At 37.3% G+C, this 22,196-nt stretch overlaps 1 protein-coding gene across 1 annotated transcript in view; it reads right to left on the reverse strand.

Annotated features, from left to right (window-relative positions):
• DACH2 (dachshund family transcription factor 2) overlaps positions 1 to 22,196 on the reverse strand; it is a 679,609-nt gene that overhangs the window by 124,354 nt on the left and 533,059 nt on the right. Inside the window, exon 7 of the mRNA XM_081125625.1 lies at positions 14,695 to 14,867. Coding sequence (XP_080981751.1) covers positions 14,695 to 14,867 — 173 coding nt within the window. The remainder of the gene's footprint in view (positions 1 to 14,694; positions 14,868 to 22,196) is intronic.

Raw genomic sequence — 22,196 nt, forward strand, 5'->3', positions numbered from 1 at the left:
GAGGAACTGAAGTGTTCATTCTATTTAATCATTTTAAATTGAAATTATCACACATAGCTAGTGGAGACCATATTGAACAATGTTGCTGTAATAGGTATGTTCTATGCATCTAAAATTCATTGTTAATTGTTTATATCCTTGGAGGTGGGGAAATTTATTCAAGTATAAGCAGATATGTGTGTGTGTGTGTGTGTGTGTGTGTGTGTGTGTGTGTGTGTATATATATATATATGTTTTAAAGTCTAAGCTCCTAAAAGTCATGTTAGCTCTCAGAGCCCTTAAAAGCTATGGTTTACTGTCCTACCTGTGAAAAAAAATAGAAAAGATGACAGCAGTGATGAATAGCCAGCTAGGTATATTAGCCCTTGTGTTAGCTTTCATTATTTAAGGACATTTGCAAAAATCAACACTTCTAATCAATAAACTTTTTTTCACACTGGGGTGGAAATATTAAGACACTGGTAGAAGTAAAAGACCCAAGTACAATTATGCCCTTTTCAATTTGACATCATCCTATGTTAAGGTGCTATAATTTCAGTTGGAAAACAAATTTTTTGTTCATTCACTTTTATAGAGATTTCTCAAGCTTTTACTTAGCATGTTATATTTTTTCCAAAGAAATAGAAATTAGCAGGTAAACTGGTTTGTAAAGCTTTTGTTTGTTTTGTTTAATGAATATGGAGATTACCATGGAGAGTATGATTTCACACACATTTTATATTTCATATAATGCTTTAAAAGAAGAGTGTAGTTTTGGAGCCTGCTCATACTAGCGCTAATTATTAAATACTCAGTAATATTGTGAGTCAGGTATTAAACTGTTGATACCTTAAAATCAGCCAGTGTGAAATATATACATCACAGAATTTGGCAAATATTGTAAATCAGAGGTTTTCTTCTTTTTTTCTTTTGTTTTGTTTTTGGAGAGCTGGTTTACAGGCACACCATTGGTTGCTGGCCCAAATATAAAATCTAAAACACTGAACTTAGTAAGTCCATTATGGGAACCAGAGGTTTTTATTTCATTCTAGTGTTCAAGAGTTTTGACTAAACAAATGTTAAGTTTATGAATAAGTACATTAAGTTATGTATCCATGTGAGTCTATGAACATTTTAAAAAACACAAGTAGATTGTCACACTATAAAAATGCATATTATATGAAAATACACTCAATTACATTTTTCTGCATCCCACATCATTCTTTTTAAAAATCTTGAACCATGAGAGACAAACATAGCACACTAACAAACCATCTATTAGTAATATTTTAAGCACAGAGAATGTAGGAAATTTTAAATCATATATAGTTGCCATTCTTCTTATGAACTGAGAACCCAGGTCTCATTGAGTATAAAACAAAACCCGCAAAAGCATGTTTTCAAAATATTACATATAAGTTCATTTTGTCTATTTACATTTTTAATCAATAATTTTATAACTATTAATTCTGTTTGTCTATCACTATTAGATTGTAAGGCTTAAAAACCACTGGATGCATAATAGGAGCTCAATCAATGAAAAACAAAAAATGTTGACCAACACACAAACTTTTTAAACCATGTATAGGTGGCCTCTCCTGATTCAATTAGTTGTTAAAAAAGTTTTTGCTTGCTAACAAATGCCAAATCAGCTTACCTGAATTAAAATGAAGAGTTAACATGGTTTATAGATTACCCTAATCAGTTTTCCAATGTAGACTCAATTCGAATGAATGCAAGCATAGAGATAAAGCAAAAAGAAAGTGAGATCAATTTTGCAGAAAGGAAAATTTAAGTGGAAAGAGAAATATTAAAACAGTTGCCCCCAGTCACTTTGATGAGAAATGCTAAATGCTGGAAATTAATTATGGTTTATATAGACAGTTATTCACTAACTGATATTCTGTTTTTGTCATATAGTCCTAATATTTAAAGCGCATACTGCAAGACCAGCTTCCAAAGAAAATTATGATCACAGTCTCATGATCAGTGACAAGACATAGGCATCAGTTTAACACAAAATATGCTAAAGAAGAGTAGATGGTGTTTAGAGGATTTTGAAAACTTGTTACAATATCAGTGTGGTGGTGGTGTTATTTCCAGTGATTTTTTTAAAACATGTTTTTATTGATTTCAGAGAGAGGAAGGGAGAGGGAGACAGACAGAGACAGAAACATCAATGATACTAGAGTCATTGATTGACTGCCTCCTGCACGTGCTCCACTGGGGATCAAGCCCGCAACCCTGGGTTTGTACCCTGACCAGAAATCAAACCGCGATCTCTTGGATCATAGGTCAATGTTCAACCACTGAGCCAAGCCAGTCGGGCTCCAGGAATTTTTTTAAATGATATGGAATAAAGGAAAATTTTACTTGAAATTAAAAATAAATAAATGAAAGGTATGCAAACAATAAGAATTGAATTAAAAAGTTTGGTACCACCTTCTGTGAATTTTCATAAATTTTAATAAAACTAAACACATATTTCTGGATTTTTTTTGGTAATGTGTCCTAATCTCTTACTGTGTAGTTCAAGTTTTTTATATAGATTTATTCAACTGCAGTTATTTTAAATTGAGGAGAGTAAGTATTATAACGGAAATACTAACAGCCCTTTCAGTGTAAGGATGCTGGCCTAGGTGACAATATAATCACATTAAATTGTATATGCAACGAACAGAATGCCTGTCTCCCCAAAATTTATATGTTGAAACCCTAATACTTAATGTGATGATATTTGATGAGGCTTTTGAGTGATAATTCAGTCATGATGGTGGAGCCCTCATGACTTTATAAGAAGAGGAAAGAAAGTGATTAGTTTCTTTCTTTTTGCCATGTGAAGACATGGTGAGAAGGTGGCCATCTACAAACCAAGAAGAGAGCTCTCACCAGGAACCGAATTAGCAGGCACCTTGACCCCGGACTTCCCAGCCTCTAAAAACGTGGTAGCTCAGGGGGCTACTAACAAAATACTATAACAAAATACCATAAACTAGATGGCTTAAACAAGAGAAATTAATTTCCCACAGTGGGTTCATTAGAAAGAAGTAAAATTTCATAGTTATGAAATTTCCTTCTAAATATTAAATGTTAAATTTCTGATAGTTCATATTTTGAAAGAACAGTTTATCTCTAAATGGTAAATATAAAATATCTGGTGACTTCAATTCAAATATTTTGGTAAAACAATGCATAATACTAATTTAAATATGTTTTTTATGCCAAACTGCTAGGATAAAAAGATCTGAAAATGTAAGTAGAATAAAAAAGTGGTTTTGTTTGAATGGTGTATGACAGGTAGTAGCATATGACAAAGTAGTATATGACAAAAATTCAATACATATGTTTGCCTATTGTCTACAAGATTCTAATAAATTGACCTCTGAAACTGTGACTCATGAAGAAGCACACTGAAGCCCTGGCCAGTGTGGTTAGTGGTTAGAGTGCCAACCCACGCACCAAAGGGTCTCAGGTTCAATTCCCAGTCAAGGACATGTACCTTGGTTTCGATTCCTACCCCACCTCCAGTTGGGGAGCATTCAGGAGGCAACTAGTTTATGAGTCTCTATCACATTGATCTCTCTCTCTCTCTCCCTCCCTTCCACTTGGGTGGGGATTAACAACAACAAAAAAAAGCACACTGAAAAATAATTCCTTTTGAAATATACGTCAATGGAGGTGTGAAATTTCTTCCCTTACAGTTGGATATCATATAACTACTATCATGTTGATAACTGTTCTTGAAAGAAAGGGTGAAACTTTTAACATACTAACACCTATTTGCCAATTAATTAGGTTTTTACCATAGTATTTTTGCTGAATTATTATTTTCAAACTAATAATGTTACCATTATACAACAGCATCTTAGCAAAAACAAACAAAACTTGGCAACTATGATACAAGCTTCTCATTACTCACTGAAATAACTATTTTTTTTTATTTAGAAAATTTTATTTTTTTTAAATTTATCTTTATTGTTGAAAATATTACAGATGCCAACTTTTTGCCCCATTAACCCCTTCCACCCCCTACCCACTTCCAGCCCCAGGCCTTCATCACACTATTGTCTTTGTCCATGGGTTATGCATATATACATATAAATTCTTTGGTTAATCTCTCCCCACTCACCCACCCAACCCCACCTTCCCTCTGAGATTTTTGTCAGTCTGTTCCATGCTACTACGTCACCTAATCTATTTTGTTCATCAGTTTATTATGTTCTTTAGATTCCACATGTAAGTGAGATCATGCGATGTTTGTCTTTCTCTACCTGGCTTATTTCACTTAGCATAATATTCCCTAGGTCCATCCATGCTGTCCCAAAGGTTAAGAGATCCTTCTTCTTTATAGCTGCACAGTATTCCATGGTGTAAATATACCACAACATTTTTATCCACTCATCTACTGATGGACACTTGGGCTGTTTCCAGGTCTTAGCTATTATAAATTGCACTCCTGTGAACATAGGGGTGCATATATTCTTTCTGATTTGTGTTTCAGGATTCTTAGGATATATTCCTAGAAATGAGATCACTGGGTCAAAAGGCAGTTCCATTTTTAATTTTTTGAGAAACCTCCATACTCTATTTTTAAAATATTTTTTCTTCACTTCCCTATCATCCTCTCATGAAAATCTTCTTGTATAGATTTGAAGAGAAATTTTATCAAAGGCAATGCAAAATAAATATATTATTTTTATCTGATTTTATTAAAAATAAGTACATGCAAAAGATTCCGTTTTCTTGAGCATAATGCATATAATTGGCAGGACTTAAGCATGTGATAATATGCCAACTGTTAAAAAGTACATTCCAAATTTATGTCTTTCTTTTTGTAAAGTTTGCATATTAAATAGACAAATCAGTAACAGAAAATATACTTACATTGCTTTAATACATTAACAATATTTGGATTATTTAAAAAGACAATTATAGATTGAGGGAAGATGGCAGCCCTGTGAGAAGAAGCAGAGTGCCCTGCTCCCAGCCACGGACTAGATTTACTCCTAAAATCCTATGTAACCAGCTTGAAAAAAACAGAGAAACATACCTGAGTGCGAGTGGGGAGCACTGAAGACACATAACGGAGCCTGGAAAGAGGGGGCGGGCGTAGGAAGGGAGAGTCTCCCTGAAGCCTATGCTGGGCTCCAAGCCTTGAGGTTTGGAGGCTGCAAAGCTCCCTCCCCTCGGGAGTGCGGACGGCATCCAAAAGTGGGGATCCCACACCCGGAGCAACGAGAGGGGAAGGAGCGCCTGGCTCACAGGGCCCCAGGGGTGCGGTGAGTCCCAGAGGGGTCGGCACCTTCCTAGGAAACAAAGCCTCTAGTGGTGGCTGCGCCCAGCGGCTGGTGCTCGGGGTGCTGACCATAAGGAAGGCTGCCCCAAGGTCTGTGGTACCCAAGTGGTAAGGAACCAGAGGACCGCGCTGAGCAGCTGCACACGGGGACCCTCTGCCTCCCTGTGGGGCATTGTGTTGAACCCCAGAAAGCACTGAATCTGCGTGGCATGGGGGAGGGGAGGAGCCCTCCCACCCTGAGCTCCCAGTGCTGAGAGGCTGGGATCTGCAACCAGCCCTAAGGGGTGCCTTGGTAGCGTGGTGGCATGTGAAGCCACTCTAGCTTTGCTGAGACCAGCGATGCGGGGAGCTGTGTGGAGCTGACTTTGGTCCCCTCCCCCTGGGGGCCTTAGAGCGAGGGCAGAGGGACCTTGCAGGGTGGACTCTCTGCTTGTGTGTTGCTTTGTGCTTTTGTGATCTTGATTGTGGAACTCACTCCCGCCTTCCTGGTGCACACTGCACTGACAGACTAGCCGAGGCTGGGATTGGGGTCTGCACAGTAGATGGTCTGAGGGGTGGGCCTGATGCGACCAGCCAACCAGAGCTGAGCAGGGAGGGGCAGAGCCTGCTGGCCTCTCCTGCAGCCAGGAGCACCGCCCCCAACAGGAAAGGGGCAGGGCCAGCTCACTGAGGCCCCAGACACCCCTGCAGGGCACAGTCCTGAGGGGAAAGGGAGAGCAGCTCTTAGGAGGAGGACATTACAAGAATAATAGTCTCAGGGACTGTTGTTTGGGAACTGGAGAAAATGCTGAAAACCCCTGCTGGAATCAGGGCAGGCAAAGGGGTCACCAGAATGTGTTTTTAATCGAACCCACTGAACCCAGGCTGCTGAAACAGCCCATACAGAAAAGGTAACAGGCTGAAATCAGTCTGAAGCTGCAGCAGGCCAGAGCCTGGGGAACTAGAATCAGAGGACAAGGCAGGGACTGAGGAGTTGGCAGGGGAGCAGAGACTAACTACCGCAGAGTGAGGGTCTGACAACGACACCTCTAAGGGGAGTGAGACCCTGGGCTACACTAGCCACCCTGCACCCTAACGACTCTACAGAAGACTGGAGTAACACCAGGAAACTACAAGGTTGCAAAATAGTTGACAAGAAGAGGTGGTCCACAGAGAGCCTCAGATTAACCAGAGCCAAAACTGGACAGCTCCTCACATTGGCTGATACACAAGTACGTCCCAGGAGAACTGAAATCAGCACACAAAACAGTGACCCTTAGACAACATAAATTGCCCAGAAAAAACTCACCTGATTGACTACCTTTTTTTCTGCTGTTTCTTTGTTTTGTTTTGTTTTGGTTTGGGGGTATTTTTTGTTTGGTTTTGGTTTGTGGGTGTGTTTATTTTTTCTCTTTTTTCCTTAGGAAGAAGAGAAAGGGGAGAAAATTTGTTTTTTCTTCTTTTTTAAATTTTATAATAATTTTTTTACACATTTTTTTAACTAAATCCCCCCCCCCCTTTCATAAAAGAATTTTGTCTTGCTTAGCTTGTTTTTAGTTTTGTTTTGGTTATTTGCTTTGTTTTACTCTATCCTTTCTTCTAATATCAAGACTTTCTTGATATCCCTGCTTAACGGCTGGGACTTTATCATTATAAACAAGTTTACTACTTTCCTCTATAGTTTCACCCAAATCTCTTCTCAGACTCCCTCCCTGCCTGGGCTTTATCTCTCTCTCTCCTCTCAATCCATTGGCATAACTTTTTTTTCTTGTTCTTTTTCTACTTTTTTTCATTCTTTTGTTATCCTCCCTTCTGTCTTCCTGTCTTTTTGTTTGATTGTTAGTTTCTCTTATTCTCTTTATTGTATTTTTGTTTTCTCATTTTCAACTATTATCCCATTCTTTTTCGCTCCCTTAATTTTTCTCTGGCCATTCATTCAGAGTCTTTTCTCTACTTCTGTTATCTCCCAGTAGCTTCTCTATGTTTTATATTTTAGTTTATTATTATTTTCTAAATTTTCACCAGTATTAAAAACAATATACATTTCTCTAAGTGTTACTTTTCTTTCTCTCTTTCTTTTTTTAAGCATTTTTTTTTTTGTGTGAGTGTGTTCTCCCTTAACTCTCCCAGTTCTATTTTCAAGTGGGTTGTTTTCATTGTGACTGTCAAGATATTTTATAAGATATCTCTTGTTTCCTGGAAGTTTAGTTGTGTATTGTCCTGCCTTGCCAGCACCAGTACAACAGCTTACAAGTCAAAGTTGGGGCTGAGATACAGTTAGCCAACCTGAGAGGAGGGTCCTGCCAAAGAATGATCAACAATAATCTAGACCCAACCACAACAGGAGAAAATAAAGAAACCACAAAAGGGGCACCCACAAGAGGAACACGCCTAGAGCAAACAGCTCAGACGTGTAAGGAAAACACACCTCTGGGCTCCACTGGACCCACAAGACAAAAATCCCATCCCACAAGACTGGGGAGTAGGAAATATATCTAATATATAGATACAAACAATAAGACCTACCAAAATGGAGATACAATGAAACAACCCTCAAATTAAAGAAAAGGAAACATCGCCAGAAAAAGACTTTGATGAGATGGAGTTAAGAAAGTTATGAGAAATGGAGTTCAGAGTATGGATGATGAAGAGGTTCAAGGAACTTAAGAAGACTCTAGATGATAAGATTGAGGACCTTAATGAAAACATGAAAAAAGAGATTCATACCATAAGTAAAACTCAGACAGAGATAAAGAATGCTGTATCTGATATCAAGAATACACTGGATGGAAATAAAAGCAGGCTCAATGAAGCAGAGGATAGAATAAGTGACTTAGAAGACAAGGTAGAAAAAATCACACAATCAGAGCAGCAAAAAGAAGAAACACTTAAAAAACATGAGGACAGTCTAAGGGAGCTCTGGGACAACATAAAGAGAAACAACATGTGCATTACAGGAGAGCCAGAAGGGGAGGAAAGAGAGCAAAGGATAGAGAAGTTTGTGGAGGAAATAATTATAGAAAACTTCCCTAGGCTGGCAAGGGAGGAAGCCACACAATTTCAGGAAGCACAGAGGGTTCCAAACAAGAGGAACCCAAAGAGACCCACCCCAAGAAACATCATAATTAAAATGGCAAATGGCAAGGAAAAAGAGAAAATATTAAGGGCCACAAGAGAGAGACGAGCACTGACCTACAAGAGAACCCCCATAAGGCTGACAGCTGATTTCTCAACAGAGATTCTTCAGGCCAGAAGGGAGTGGCATGAAGTTCTGCAAGGAATGAAAAGCAAGAACATGCAAACCAAGATTGCTTTATCCAGCAAAGCTATCATTTAAATTTCAAGGGGAAATAAAAAACTTCCCAGACAACAAAAGGCTAAAGGAGTTCAGTACCACTAAACCAGCATTGCAAAAAATGCTAAAAGGACTGCTTTAGGAAAAAGAAGGAATAGTGAGAGAAATGTACATCAGCATAAAGGGAAAAATGGCATTAAATAAGTTGATATCAATAGTAACCTTAAATGTAAACAGAATAAATGGTCCAATCAAAAGACAAATGGTAGCTGAATTGATAAGAAAACAGGGCCAAGATATATGCTGTCTACAAGAGACCCACCTGAGAGCAAAAGACTCACACAGGCTAAAAGTGAAGGGATGGAATAAAATATTCCATGCAAATGGAAAGGAAAAGAAAGCTGGAGTAGCAATTCTTATTTCTGATAAAATAGACTTCAAAATAAAGACTGCAACAAGAGACAAGGATGATCACTACATAATACTAAAGGGATCAATCAAGCAGGAGGAAATAACCCTTATAAACATTTATGAACCTAATATAAAAGCACAAAGGATACAAAAAATTTCTTGGTGGTCTATAGGTGTATATTGACAGCAACACAATCATAGTGGGGGACTTTAACACCTCACTGTAAACACTGGACAGATCATCAAGACAAAAAATCAACAGGGAAACGCAGACCTTAAATGAATCACTAGACCTAATGGATTTAATTGACATTTACAGAACATTTCACCCCAAAGCAGCAGAATACACATTCTTCTCAACTGCACATGGCACATTCTCAAAAATTGACCACATGTTAGGGCACAAGGCAAGTCTCTACAAATACAAGAAGATTGACATCATATCAAGCATCTTTTTGGATCTCAATGCCATGAAACTAGAAATCAACCACTATAAAAAAACTCAAAATGTTCAAACACATGGAGGCTAAATAGCATGTTATTAAACAATGAATGGGTTACCAAGGAGATCAAGGAAGAAATCAAACACTTCATGGAAAGTAAGGAAAATGAACAGACAACAACCCAAAACCTATGGGACACAGCGAAAGCAGTCCTGAGAGGAAAATTCATAGCATTACAGGGCTACCTCAAGAAACAAGAAAAAGATCTAATGAACCATCTAACACAACAACTAAAAGAACTAAAATGAGAACAGCAAGAAAAGCCCCGAGGAAGTAGAAGGGAGGAAATAATAAAAATGAGAGCAGAGATTAATGACATAGAGACTAAGAAAACAATCCAAAAAATCAATGAAAGTAAGAGCTGGTTCTTTGAAAAGGTAAATAAGATTGATGCACCTTTAGCAAGACTCACTAAGAAACAAAGAGAGAGGACCCAAATAAATAAAATCAGAAATGAGAGAGGCAATAAACAACTGACCCAACAGAAATACAAAGGATTGTAAGAAAATATTATGGGCAACTATATGCCAACAAATTGGACAACATGGTTTAAATGGACAAATTCCTAAAAGCATAAAACCTTCCAAAGCTGAATCAGGAAGAGGCAGAAAACATGAATAGGCCTATAACAACTAATGAAATTGAAGCAATAATCAAAAAACTCCCAGCAAACAAAAGTTCTGGACACCAGATGGATTTACAGGCAAGTTTTACCAAACATTCAAAGAAGAATTAACACCTATTCTATTCAAACTATTGCAGAAAATTTAAGAGGAGGGAAAACTCCCAAACTCTTTTTATGAGGCCAGCATCATCCTAATCCCAAAACCAGATAAAGATACTACAAAGAAAAAAACTTACAGGCCAGTATCCCTGATGAACATAGATGCTAAAATCCTCACTAAAATACTAGCAAACCGGATCCAGCAATACATTAAAAAGATCATACATCATGACCAAGTGGGATTTATTCCAAGGATGAAAGTCTGGTACAACATCTGCAAATCAATAAAAGTGATACATCACATAAAGAAATGAAGGACAAAAGTCACATGATCATATCAATAGACACAGAAAAAGCATTCCACAAAATCCAGCACCCACTTCTGATAAAAACTCTCAGCAAAGTGAGATTAGAGGGATCATACCTCAACATAATAAAGGCCATATATGACACACCTACAGCCAACATCATACTCAATGGGCAAAAACTAAAACCATTTCCATTAAAAACAGGAACAAGACAGGGATGTGCACTTTCACCACTCTTATTCAACATAGTACTAGAAGTCCTAACCACATCCATCAGACAGGAAGAAAACATAAAAGGTATTTAAATTGGAAAGGAGGAAGTAAAACTGTCATTATTTGCAGATGACATGATATTGTACATAGAAAACCCTAAAAACTCCATCAAAGTACCACTAGATTTGATTAACAAATTTGGCAATGTAACTGGATACAAAATCAACGTCCAGAAGTAAGTGGCATTCGTATACACCAACAATAAACTTTCAGAGAGAGAAACTAAAAAAGGAATACCATTTACCACTGCAACTGAAAAAATAAGATACCTAGTAATAAACTTAACCAAGGATGTAAAAGACCTGTACTCAAAAAACTACATTATACTGAATAAAGAAATAGAGGAAGATTTAAAGAAGTGGAAGAATATACCATGCTCATGGATTGGAAGAATTAATATCATTAAAATGTCCATACTACCCAAAGAAATTTATAAATTTAATGCAATTCCTATTAAAATACCAACAGCATATTTCACAGACCTAGAACAAACATTTCAAAAATTTATATGGAACCAGAAAAGACCCCGAATAGCTGCAGCTATCTTGAGAAAAAACAACAGAGTGGGAGGGATCACATTACCAGACTTCAAACTGTATTACAAAGCCACTGTAATCAAAATGTCCTGGTATTGGTACAACAACAGGCATATAGATCAATGGAACAGAACAAAGACCCCAGAAATAGACCCACGTCATTATGGTCAGTTAATATTTGACAAAGGAGGCAAGAATATCCAATGGAGTAAGGACAGTCTCTTCAATAAGTGGTGCTGGGAAAATTGGACAGATACATGCAAAAGAATGAAACTAGACCACCAACTTTCACCATACACAAAAATAAACTCAAAATGGATAAAAGACTTAAATGTAAGTCACGAAACCATAAAAATCCTGGAAGAAAACATAGGCAGTACAGTCACAGACATCCCACATAGTGGACTTTCAATGATATATCTCCTAGGACAAGAGAAACAAAAGAAAAAATAAATATATGAGACTACATCAAACTAAAAAGCTTCCGCACAGCAAAAGAAAACAGCCTTAAAATACAAAAAGGAACCCCTTGCTATGGGAAAACATATTTGCCAAGGATGTACCTGATAAGGGGCTAATTTTCAAAGTGTACAAAAAACTCATACTACTCAGCAAGAGGAAGACAAACAACTCAATTAAGAAATGGGCAAAGAACTTAAATAGACATTTCTCCAAAGAGGACATACAGATCGCCAGGATACACATCAGAAAATGCTCAACATCGATAATCATCAGGCAGATGCATATTAAAACCACAATAAGATATCACTTCACACCTGTCAGAATGGCTGCCATCAACAAATCAAGAAATGACACGTGCTTGCGAGGGTGTGGAGAAAGGGGAACCCAGGTACACTGCTGGTGGGAATGTAAACTGGTGCAACCACTATGGAAAACAGTATGGAGGTTCCTCAAAAAATTAGAAATGGAGCTGCCATTTGACCTAGAGATTCCACTCCTAGGAATGTATCCTAAGAGTCCTGAAACATTCATCAGAAAGAATATATGTACCCCAATGTTCATAGCAGCACAGTTTACAATAGCTAAGATCTGGAAACAGCCCAAGTGCCCATCAGTAGATGACTGGATTAAAAAGCTGTGGGACATTTACACCATGGAATACTACGCAGCTGCAAAAAAGAAGAATCTAGTACCCTTTTGGACAGTATGGATGGATCTGGAGAATATTATGTTAAGTGAAATAAGTCAGGCAGAGAAAGACAAATATCACATGATCTGGCTTATACATGGAATCTAAAGAACTTAATAAACTGGTGAACAGAATAGATTCAATGACATGGAAGGATAGCTGACACTGACGAATGTCAGAGGGATGGAGGAGGGTGGGTGGGTAGAGGGGGAGAGAATAACCAAAAATTTATATGCATATATGCACAACCCAAGGACAGGGACAGTGGTAGGGAGAGGGACTGGGGAGGGAGAAGCGACTGGGTGTAACGGGCCATTGGGGAGAAAAAGGGACATCTGTAATATTTTAAACATAAATAGAATTAAAAAAAGAAAAGAAAAAAAAAAAGATGATTATATTTTCCTTTCCCATCATCATCAGCACCAATCATTATCCTTATTATGAGCTGCAACCTCAAGTGCCTCCCTGCTCTAAATTCTTCTCAAAGCTGTCAAACTCCCCAAATATTCAACCAAAATATAGCTAATTCAGTCTGAGTTAATAGTCATTAACAAAACTAAATGAATGTACTTTTGAAGAGCTGTAAACATGCCTCTATTGAGAGTATTTTGTCATCATTTCAAAGCTGGTATGACTATTCCATTAAACCACCCTTTGTTTCTTAATAATTTCCCATATTTTTGTGGGGTCCCATGTACTTAGTAGTCAGCTGGTTTCAAAATCATAGGAAACTTATTCTGTCTTTTAAATAATGTTTGTGGGTGATTTTTTTCTCAAAGACTACTCTGATTCTTGGTTTACACACTGATCAAATATTCAAGCAACAAAGCTCTGATTAGCTAGGATAGACTGAGTGTAGGAATCACACTAATACTTAGCCATAGAAACATAGAGAGTTTAATACAAATTTATCAATTTTTATTTTCCTTTCCTATGAAGTTTATGTTATAAAATGTCTTCATTGTTTTAGAAGTTCCCAACACCAGAAGCTAATTTAAAGTTGAACAAAAATCTCCAGAATCTCAAATTTCTTCCGCCTTCACTTCTCTCAACCCCATGTGCATCTATTACAATTATATCAATAATGCAAGGCCCAGTACAAATCCATCAACTGTAATACCTTTTGTGTTGTGATCCCCTGCCCTTTCTCTTCTCCAAGCTAGGTATGTTCCCTCTCTCCTCCATATTCTTGCATACTTGGTGATTCTCTATGCTACCATCACAGTATGTCTTGCTATTGCAACTTACATGAGTATTTGTTGTTTGTCTCACATTTAGTTTGTGATTACTAGAAGTCAGGGACTATATCTTATTTATCTATTTCCCATATTGTCCAAAAGGACATGTGCATATTAAGGATACAATATTTGTTGAATACATAAAGTAATAAAGAATCAAATAAATGGGTTTCTTTGATTAACTATAACTTTTGCTCTTATATGTCCTTATATTATCTCATCACCAAAAGAAAGACTATACTAAAAAAGCTAGTTTACATGATACTTGGAAAGAGGGCAGAGAGGCCATGTTCCAAACTAATGAGACATAAGGAGAGATTATAAAATATTATTTGTTTCATTACCTTGTGGTTATGAAATTTTGTAAAATAGTATTCTCATCATGATAATGATAATGTTCTAAATTACCACAAATATTTGCTTAATGTTTTGAAGTTTTTAACCTATATTTTACTCCAGACAGCCAATCACAGAAAAAAGAGATTATTACTATGACCTTTATTTTTGCAGTTGAGGAAAAATATTCAGGCAGGTTAAATGTCACATCCAAGGTTATTCAGCTCTTAAGTGACAGAATCAGAATTGGAACTTTGGTCTTTCTGACTACAAGTCCTCTATGGTACGTACTACCCTACAACTGCTTTTCAAACACCAAAAAGATAAATAGTGTGTACTTTGTTTCACCCCATCAACATGAATGGTTTTTGCATACTTTTCTTTGTCATTAGTCTGGCCACTCCTCCCAAACACTGTGCTCATTATTGAAAGACAGGAAGCCTGAATTAAAGGTGAGATCTGTGATGATGGAATGAAAACAGACAGCAATAATAAAACAACAAACAAAAAACACCTCATCAAGCCTAGTCATAAATAAAACTGTATGCTAAGCAACTGAGTCGATGAGTTTTATGTTTTTACTGAAGATTCAGTGGTATTGCTAATATTTTATCAAAATTTATATGTAATTAACACCTTTGTCTTCTTCTAAATCATGATTCTTACCTTTATAACAGAGGCCCCAGCTCTAGAGAGTGGGCTGTGAATCTGGGCTGCAGCAGCCATGTTGGCAATAGTATTTAGATGGTTCATCTGATTCATTGCCATGGCAACTGATGCAGGAGGTAAGCTGACTGGAAGTAGAGGATGAGGCATCATCATAAATGGCAGATCCAGTCCTAAAAGAGACAGTGCATGCTAAATTATTACACTTGTAAAATTATTTTGACAATGGGAAATCACACGAAAAATTGACGCAAAGAAAAAAATGAGTTTATCTTTCTGGGTTTCTTAAAAACAACTTTTATTATATTCTAATATCTCTTTGGGCAATTAATATTACCCATGGAGTTTAATATTGTTTATAATTTCAAAATCTACCTATTCCATATACTACTATTTTTCAATATTCCGTGTTCTTGCTCTCACTCCCAAAGTATTTATAAGATTCAATCTGTTTACCTAAAACAAAAATCTTTAAGCCAAACATTATTTTCTTTAACTAAAAGCAACAACTACCTTTTAAGTCATTATAATATATTGATGTGTTCATACTTTATAGCTTAACACTTTCTTCAAGAGACATAATAGTGGTGCTGGTAAAACATGATGTAGATTCTCTAGACTCAGAATTATTGAAGAATTTAAGACTTGTAATATGTTCTACTCTGTAGCTATAAATCTTTCAAATGAATGCTTATAGCTCTAACTTGAAGCCTTTGTCAATAAGGAATAACTCCCCTATCAAATATCAACCTGTATTCCAGTATAATATCAATTTCAAATATTTTGAGCAATGTCTAGAATTCTTTTTTCTTATGCAAGGTGAAATCATTTTCACACATTTTAAATTTCTTAAACAATATCTCTCAAATATTATCGACATTTACACTTGTGGTAGCCACAGATATGTCATAATGGAAAATGTAACAAATTAAGAGAGTTGTCTAGTTACAACTTATATGTTTGAAATTTGTGAGGAAACACCTTTGACCAGAGGCTAGGGAAAGTTAGTGTAACATGATGCATATTAACATGACTATGGTAAGTAAACCATAGAACTTTAAAATGTATTTTAAACTATTGCCTTGATAGTAATCTTGACTTCTTTTGGACAGAAGCCCAGAAACTGGTAATCTTTAACAGATGTTGTAAAACATCCTTTCTTATAATTTTCCTAAATTGCTACAGATTATAGAAATTCTACAGTGGAAATGTTTGTATTAGTTCTACACACAATAATCAACTATTAATAACATCCTTTTTTTCCTCTTTACTATCCCCTCATTTTTTTTGCCTCCCATATCACAACAAGTGAACAACAATGAATCCATAGGAAGTATATTCAGAGATCCCCTAAATCTTTCCTCAGTCAACAGTAACAGTAATACAGACAAACACTCAAAGCCCATATATTTGGGACAAAAAGGAGCTAGAAGGGAAAAATGTTAATTGATTTGAGGTCCATATGGGTTCAACAATGGTGGCTGAATTAAATCCATTAACAAAGATAATTCAAAGGCAGCACAATACAAAGAGTGAAAATAAGATGCTTTCAGATATGTTATGACATATTTCATACAACGCTAAAGTTGTATGAAAGTTGAGCATCTCAATTAAAGGAACTAAATAAAAACAATCATAAATATTTCTGATAGAGACAGCCACAAAATACAGTGCTATCATAATTATACAAAGATTAAAAATAGCCAGGTGAGAGGAAAGATGGTGGCACTGTGAGAAGCAGCAGAGCATCCATGATCCCAGCCACAGAATTGATTTACTCCAAAATACTACGTAGCAGGCTTGGAAAAACCAGAGAAACATACCTGAGTGGACATAGTGTGAGTAGGGAGCACTGAAGAAACATCATAGAGCCCTGTAAGGGGGGAGGGTGTAGAAAGGGGAAGTCCCCTCTGAAGCTTGTGCTAGGCTACTAGCCCAGAGGCTTGGAGGCTGCAAAACTCCCTTCCCTCAGGAGTGTGGACCAGTATCCAAAAGTCGGGATCTTGAACCCAGAATGGAGGAGAGGGAAGGAGTGCCTCACACAGGGGAGTGGTGAGCCAACAAGGAGGGGACAGGGCTTTCCAAAGAAACAAATCTTCTAATAGCAGATGTGACCAGCATCTAATGTTCAGGGTTCTGACCATAGGAAAGGTAGTCCCAAAGCCTATGGCACCTGAGAAGTAAGGAACAAGAGGTCAGCACTGAGCAGCCACACACAGGGATCGTCTGCTTCCCTGTAAGGCACTGTATTGAGCGCCAGAAAACATTTGATCTGTGTGGCGTGGGGAAGGGGAGGAGAGTTCTCCCACCCTGAGCTCCTGGTGCAGAGTGTGGGATTTGTGACAAGCCCTGAGGGGCACCATGGTGGCGCGTGGAGCTGCCCCAGCTTTGCCGAGATCAGCAGTGTAGGGAGCTGTAGGGAGCTGACTTTGGGTCCCCTCCTGCTGGGTGCCTTGGTCTGCAGGCAGCGAGATCTTGCAGGATGGACTCTCTGCCTGTGTGTTGCTTTTTGCTTTTTTGAGTTCTGATCTCTGAACTGGCTCCCACCATTCGGCTTGCACTGGGCAGACAGACCAGCAGAAGCTGGGATTGGGGTCTGGAAGGTAGACCGTTTGAGGCGTGGTTCTGGTGCCACCAGCCAACCAGAGCTGGGAAGGGGGGGCAAAGCACTCCTGCTTCTCCCACAGCTTGGGAGCACCACCCCCAATAGAAAAGGGGCTGGTCCAGCTCACTGAGGCCCCAGACACATGCCGCAAAGCACAGTCCTAACAGGGAAGGGAGAGCAGTTCACAGGAGGACATTACAAGAATAAGACTCTCAGGGACTGTTGTTTGGGAACTGGAAAAAAAGCTTAAAACATCTGCAGGGGGCAGGGCAGGCAAAGGGCTCACCAGAATATTTTTTAATCGAACCCACTGAGCCCAGGCTGCTGAAATGGCTCATACAGAAAAGGCAACAGAGTGAAATCAATCTGAAGTGGCAGCAGGCCAGTGCATGGGGAACTAGAATTGGAAGATAAGGTAGAGACTGAGGAGCTGGCTGTGGAGCAGAGAGTAACTCCCTTACACTGAGTGCCTGACAGTGAAACCTCTAAGTAAGGGGAGTAATACCCTGAGCTACGCTAACCATCCTGCACCCTAAAGACTCTACAGAAGACTCAGGAGCAAGATCAGGCAATGACAAAGTTGCAAAAGGTGACAAGAGGAGGTGGTCCATGGAGAGCCTCAGATTAACCATCTACCTAAGGACACCAGAGCCAAACTTTGACAGGCTCCTCATATTGGCTGATACACAACTATCTCCCAGGAGAACAGAAATTAACCCACAAAACAGTGAGCTACCAACAACATAAGCTGCCCAGAAGAAACTCACCTGATTGACTCTTTTTTTCCTTCTGTTTTTTTGTTTTGTTTTGTTTTTGCTGTTGGTATTTTTTGGGTTTGTGTAGGTGGTTGTTTTTTCTCTTTTTCCCTCAGGAAGAAGAGAAGGGGGGGGGAATTTATTAGTTTTTTCTTCTGTTTAAAATTTATAATAATAACTTTTTTTAATTAAAAAAATTTTTAACTAAATTTTTTCTTTTTTTAATAAAAAAATTTGTTTTGCTTAGCTTGTTTTTTGTTTTGTTCCTCTGTTTTGTTTTCTTTATTTGCTTTGTTTCATTTTATCCTTGCTTCTACTATCAAGACTTTCTTGATATTCCCTGCTTAATGACTGGGACTTTATCATTACAACCAACAAGTTTACTGCTTTCCTTTAGAGTGTCTTTCAAATCTCTTATTGGACTCCCTCCCTGCCTGGGCTTTATTTCTCTCTCCTCTTGATCCATTGGAAAACTTTTTTATTTTTTTATTTTTATTTTCTTTCGTGTGTTATCTTTCCTTTTCTCTTCCTATCTTTTTGTTCGATTGTTAGTTTCTCTTATTCTCTTTATTGTATTTTGTTTTTGATTTTCAACTATTATTCTATTCCTATTCTCTCAATTCTTTGCTGGCCCTTCTCTCAGAATCTTTTCTCTGCCTCTATTATACCCCAGAGGCTTATCTATTCCGTACATTTTCATTTGTTCTTACTATTTTCTAAATTTTCATCACTATTAAGAAAAATATATTTCTTTCTCTCTATGCTTTACTTTTCTTTCTCTTTTTCTTTTTTTTAAGTTTTTTTTTTTTTTTTTTTAATTTGTGTGTGTGTTTTCTCTTCACTCTCCCAGTTCTATTTTCACTTGGGTTATTTTCTTTGTAACTCTCAATATATTATGTAAGATACCACTTGTTTCCTGGAAGTTTAGATGTTTATTGTCCTGCTTTACCAGCACCCATACAACAGCTTACATGACGAGGATGGGGCTGAGACACACAGTTAGCCAATCTGAGAGGAGAGTCCTCCCAAGGACTGATCAACAACAATCTAGACCCAATCACAACAGGAGAACCCAAAGAAACCACAAAAGGGACATCAAAAAAAGGGACACACCTAGAGCAAAAAGCTCAGAGGTATGAGGAAAACACACCTCTGGGCTCCACTGGACTGACAAGACAAAATCCCATCCCACAAGACTGGGAGACAGCAAATATATCTAATATATAGATACAAACACTAAGACCTACCAAAATGGGGAGACAACGAAGCAATCCCCAAATGAAAGAAGAAAAATCTCCAGAAAAAGATTTTTGAGATGGAGTTAAGCAAGCTATCAGAAAAAGAGTTGAGAATATTGATTATAAAGATGCTCAAGGAAGTTAATGAGAAAAACAAGGAATAGAGGATAAGATAGAGGACCTTAGTGAAAACATGAAAAAAGAGATACATAACATAAACAAAAATGAGACAAAAATAAAGAATGCTGTATCTGATATCAAGAATACAATGGAAGATATTAAAAGCCGGCTCAATGAAGCAGAGGATAGAATAAGTGACTTAAAAGACAAGGTAAAAAAAAAAATAACTTAATCAGAACAGCAAAAAGAAAAAAACATTAGAAAAGCATTAGGACAGTCTAAGGGAGCTTTAGGAAAACATGATGTGAAGCAACATTCGTATTATAGGAGATCCAGAGGAAGAGGAAAGAGAGCAAGGGAGAGAGAACTTGGTGGAAGAAATAATGATAGAAAACTTCCCATGGCTGGTGAAGGAGAAAGCCACACAAGTTCAGGAAGCACAGAGGGTTCCAAACAAGAGGAACCCAAAGAGACCCACTCCAAGACACATCATAATTAAAATCGCAAATGTCAGGAACAAAGAGAAAATATTAAGGGCTGCAAGAGAGAGACAAGCAGTGACCTACACGGGAACCCCCATAAAGGTGACAGCTGGTTACTCAACAGAAATTCTTCAGGCAAGAAGGGAGTGGCATGGAGTTCTCAAAGTAATGAAAAGCAAGAACATGCAACCAAATTTGCTTTATCCAGCAAGGCTATCATTTAAATTTGAAGGTGAAATAAAGAGTTTATCAGACAAAAAAAGGCTAAAGGAATTTAGTACCACCAAACCAGCATTGCAATAAATGCTAAAAGGACTGCTCTAAGAAAAATAAGGAATAGTGAGAGAAATGTACATCAGCATAAAGGGAAAAATGGCATTAAATAAGTTGATATCAATAGTAATCTTAAATGTAAATGGAATAAATGGTCCAATCAAGAGACATAGGGTAGCAGAATGGATAAGAAAATAGGACCCAAATATATGCTGTCTACAAGACACCCACCTGAGAGCAAAAGACTCACACAGGCTAAAAGTGAAGGGATAGAATAAAATATTCCATGCAAATGGAAAGGAAAAGAAAGCTAGAGTAGCAATTCTTATTTCTGATAAAATAGACTTCAAAATAAAGACCGCAACAAGAGACAAGGATGATCACTACATAATACTAAAGGGATCAATCAAGCAGGAGGAAATAACCCTTATAAACATTTACGCACCCAGTATAAGAGAACCAAAGTATACAAAAAATTTCTTGGTGGTCTATAGGTGGATATTGAAAGCAACACAATCATAGTGGGGGACTTTAACACCTCACTGTAAGCATTAGACAGATCATCAAGACAAAAAAATCAACAGGGAAACACAGACCTTAAATGAATCACTAGATCTAATAGATTTAATTAACATTTAGAGAACATTTCACCCCAAAGCAGCAGAATACACATCCTTCTGAAGTGCATGTGGAACATTCTCAAACATAGACCACATGTTAGGGCACAAGGCAAGTCTCTACAAATACAAGAAGATTGAAATCATATCAAGCATCTTCTCGGATCACAAGGCCATGAAACTAGAAATCAATCACTATAAAAAAAACTCAAAAATATTCAAACACATGGAGGCTAAATAATATCCTATTAAGCAATGAATGGTTACCAATGAAGTCAAGGAAGAAATCAGATATTTTATGGAAAGAAATGAAAATGAACAGACAACAACCCAAAATCTATGGGACACAGAGGAAGCAGTCCTGAGGGGAAAATTCATAGCACTACAGGCCTATCTCAAGAAACAAGAAAAATATCTAATGAACCATCTAACACAACAGCAAAAAGAACTAGAATGAGAACAGCAAGAAAAGCTCTGAGGAAGTAGAAGGAAGGAAATAGTAAAGATCAAAGCAGAAATTAATGATATAGAAACTAAAAAAACACTTCAAAAAATCAGTGAAATCAAGAGCTGGTAATCCGAAAACATAAATAAGATTGATGCACCTTTAGCCATACTCTCTAAGAAACAAAGAGAGAGGACCCAAATAAATAAAATCAGAAATGAAAGAGGTGATATAACAATCTACCCAATAGAATTACAAAGGACTGTAAGAAAATACTATGAACAACTATGAACAACTGTATGCCAACAAACTGGACATCATGGGTGAAATGGACAAATTCCTAGAAGCACACAACCTTCCAAAGCTGAATCAAGAAGAGGCAGAAAGCCTGAATAGGCCAATAACAACTAATGAAATTGAAGCCTTAATCAAAAAACTCCCAGCAAACAAAAGTCTTGAATCAGATGGATTTACAGGTGAGTTTTACCAAATATTCAAAGAAGAATTAACAGCTATTCTATTCAAACTATTCCAGAAAATTCAAGAGGGAAAACTCCCAAATTCTTTTTATGATGCCAGCATCATCCTAATCCAAAAACCAGATAAAGACACTACAAAGAAAGAAAATTACAGGCCAATATACCTAATGAACATAGATGCTAAAATCCTCACGAAAATACTAGCAAACCAGATCCAGCAATACATAAAAAAGATCATATACCAGGATCAAGTGGGATTTATTCCACCCATGCAAGGCCGGTACAACATCCGCAAATCAATAAATGAGATGCATCACATAAACAAAATAAAGGATAAAAATCATATGATCATATCAATAGATGCAGTAAAAACATTTGCCAGATCAAGCACACATTTCTGATAAAAACTCTCAGCAAAGTGGAAATAGAGGGCTCATACCGCAACCTAATAAAGATGACATATGACAAACCTACTGCCAACATCATGC

Source organism: Miniopterus schreibersii (genome assembly GCF_964146895.1).
Source record: "Miniopterus schreibersii genome assembly, chromosome: X".
Lineage (NCBI taxonomy): Eukaryota > Metazoa > Chordata > Mammalia > Chiroptera > Miniopteridae > Miniopterus > Miniopterus schreibersii.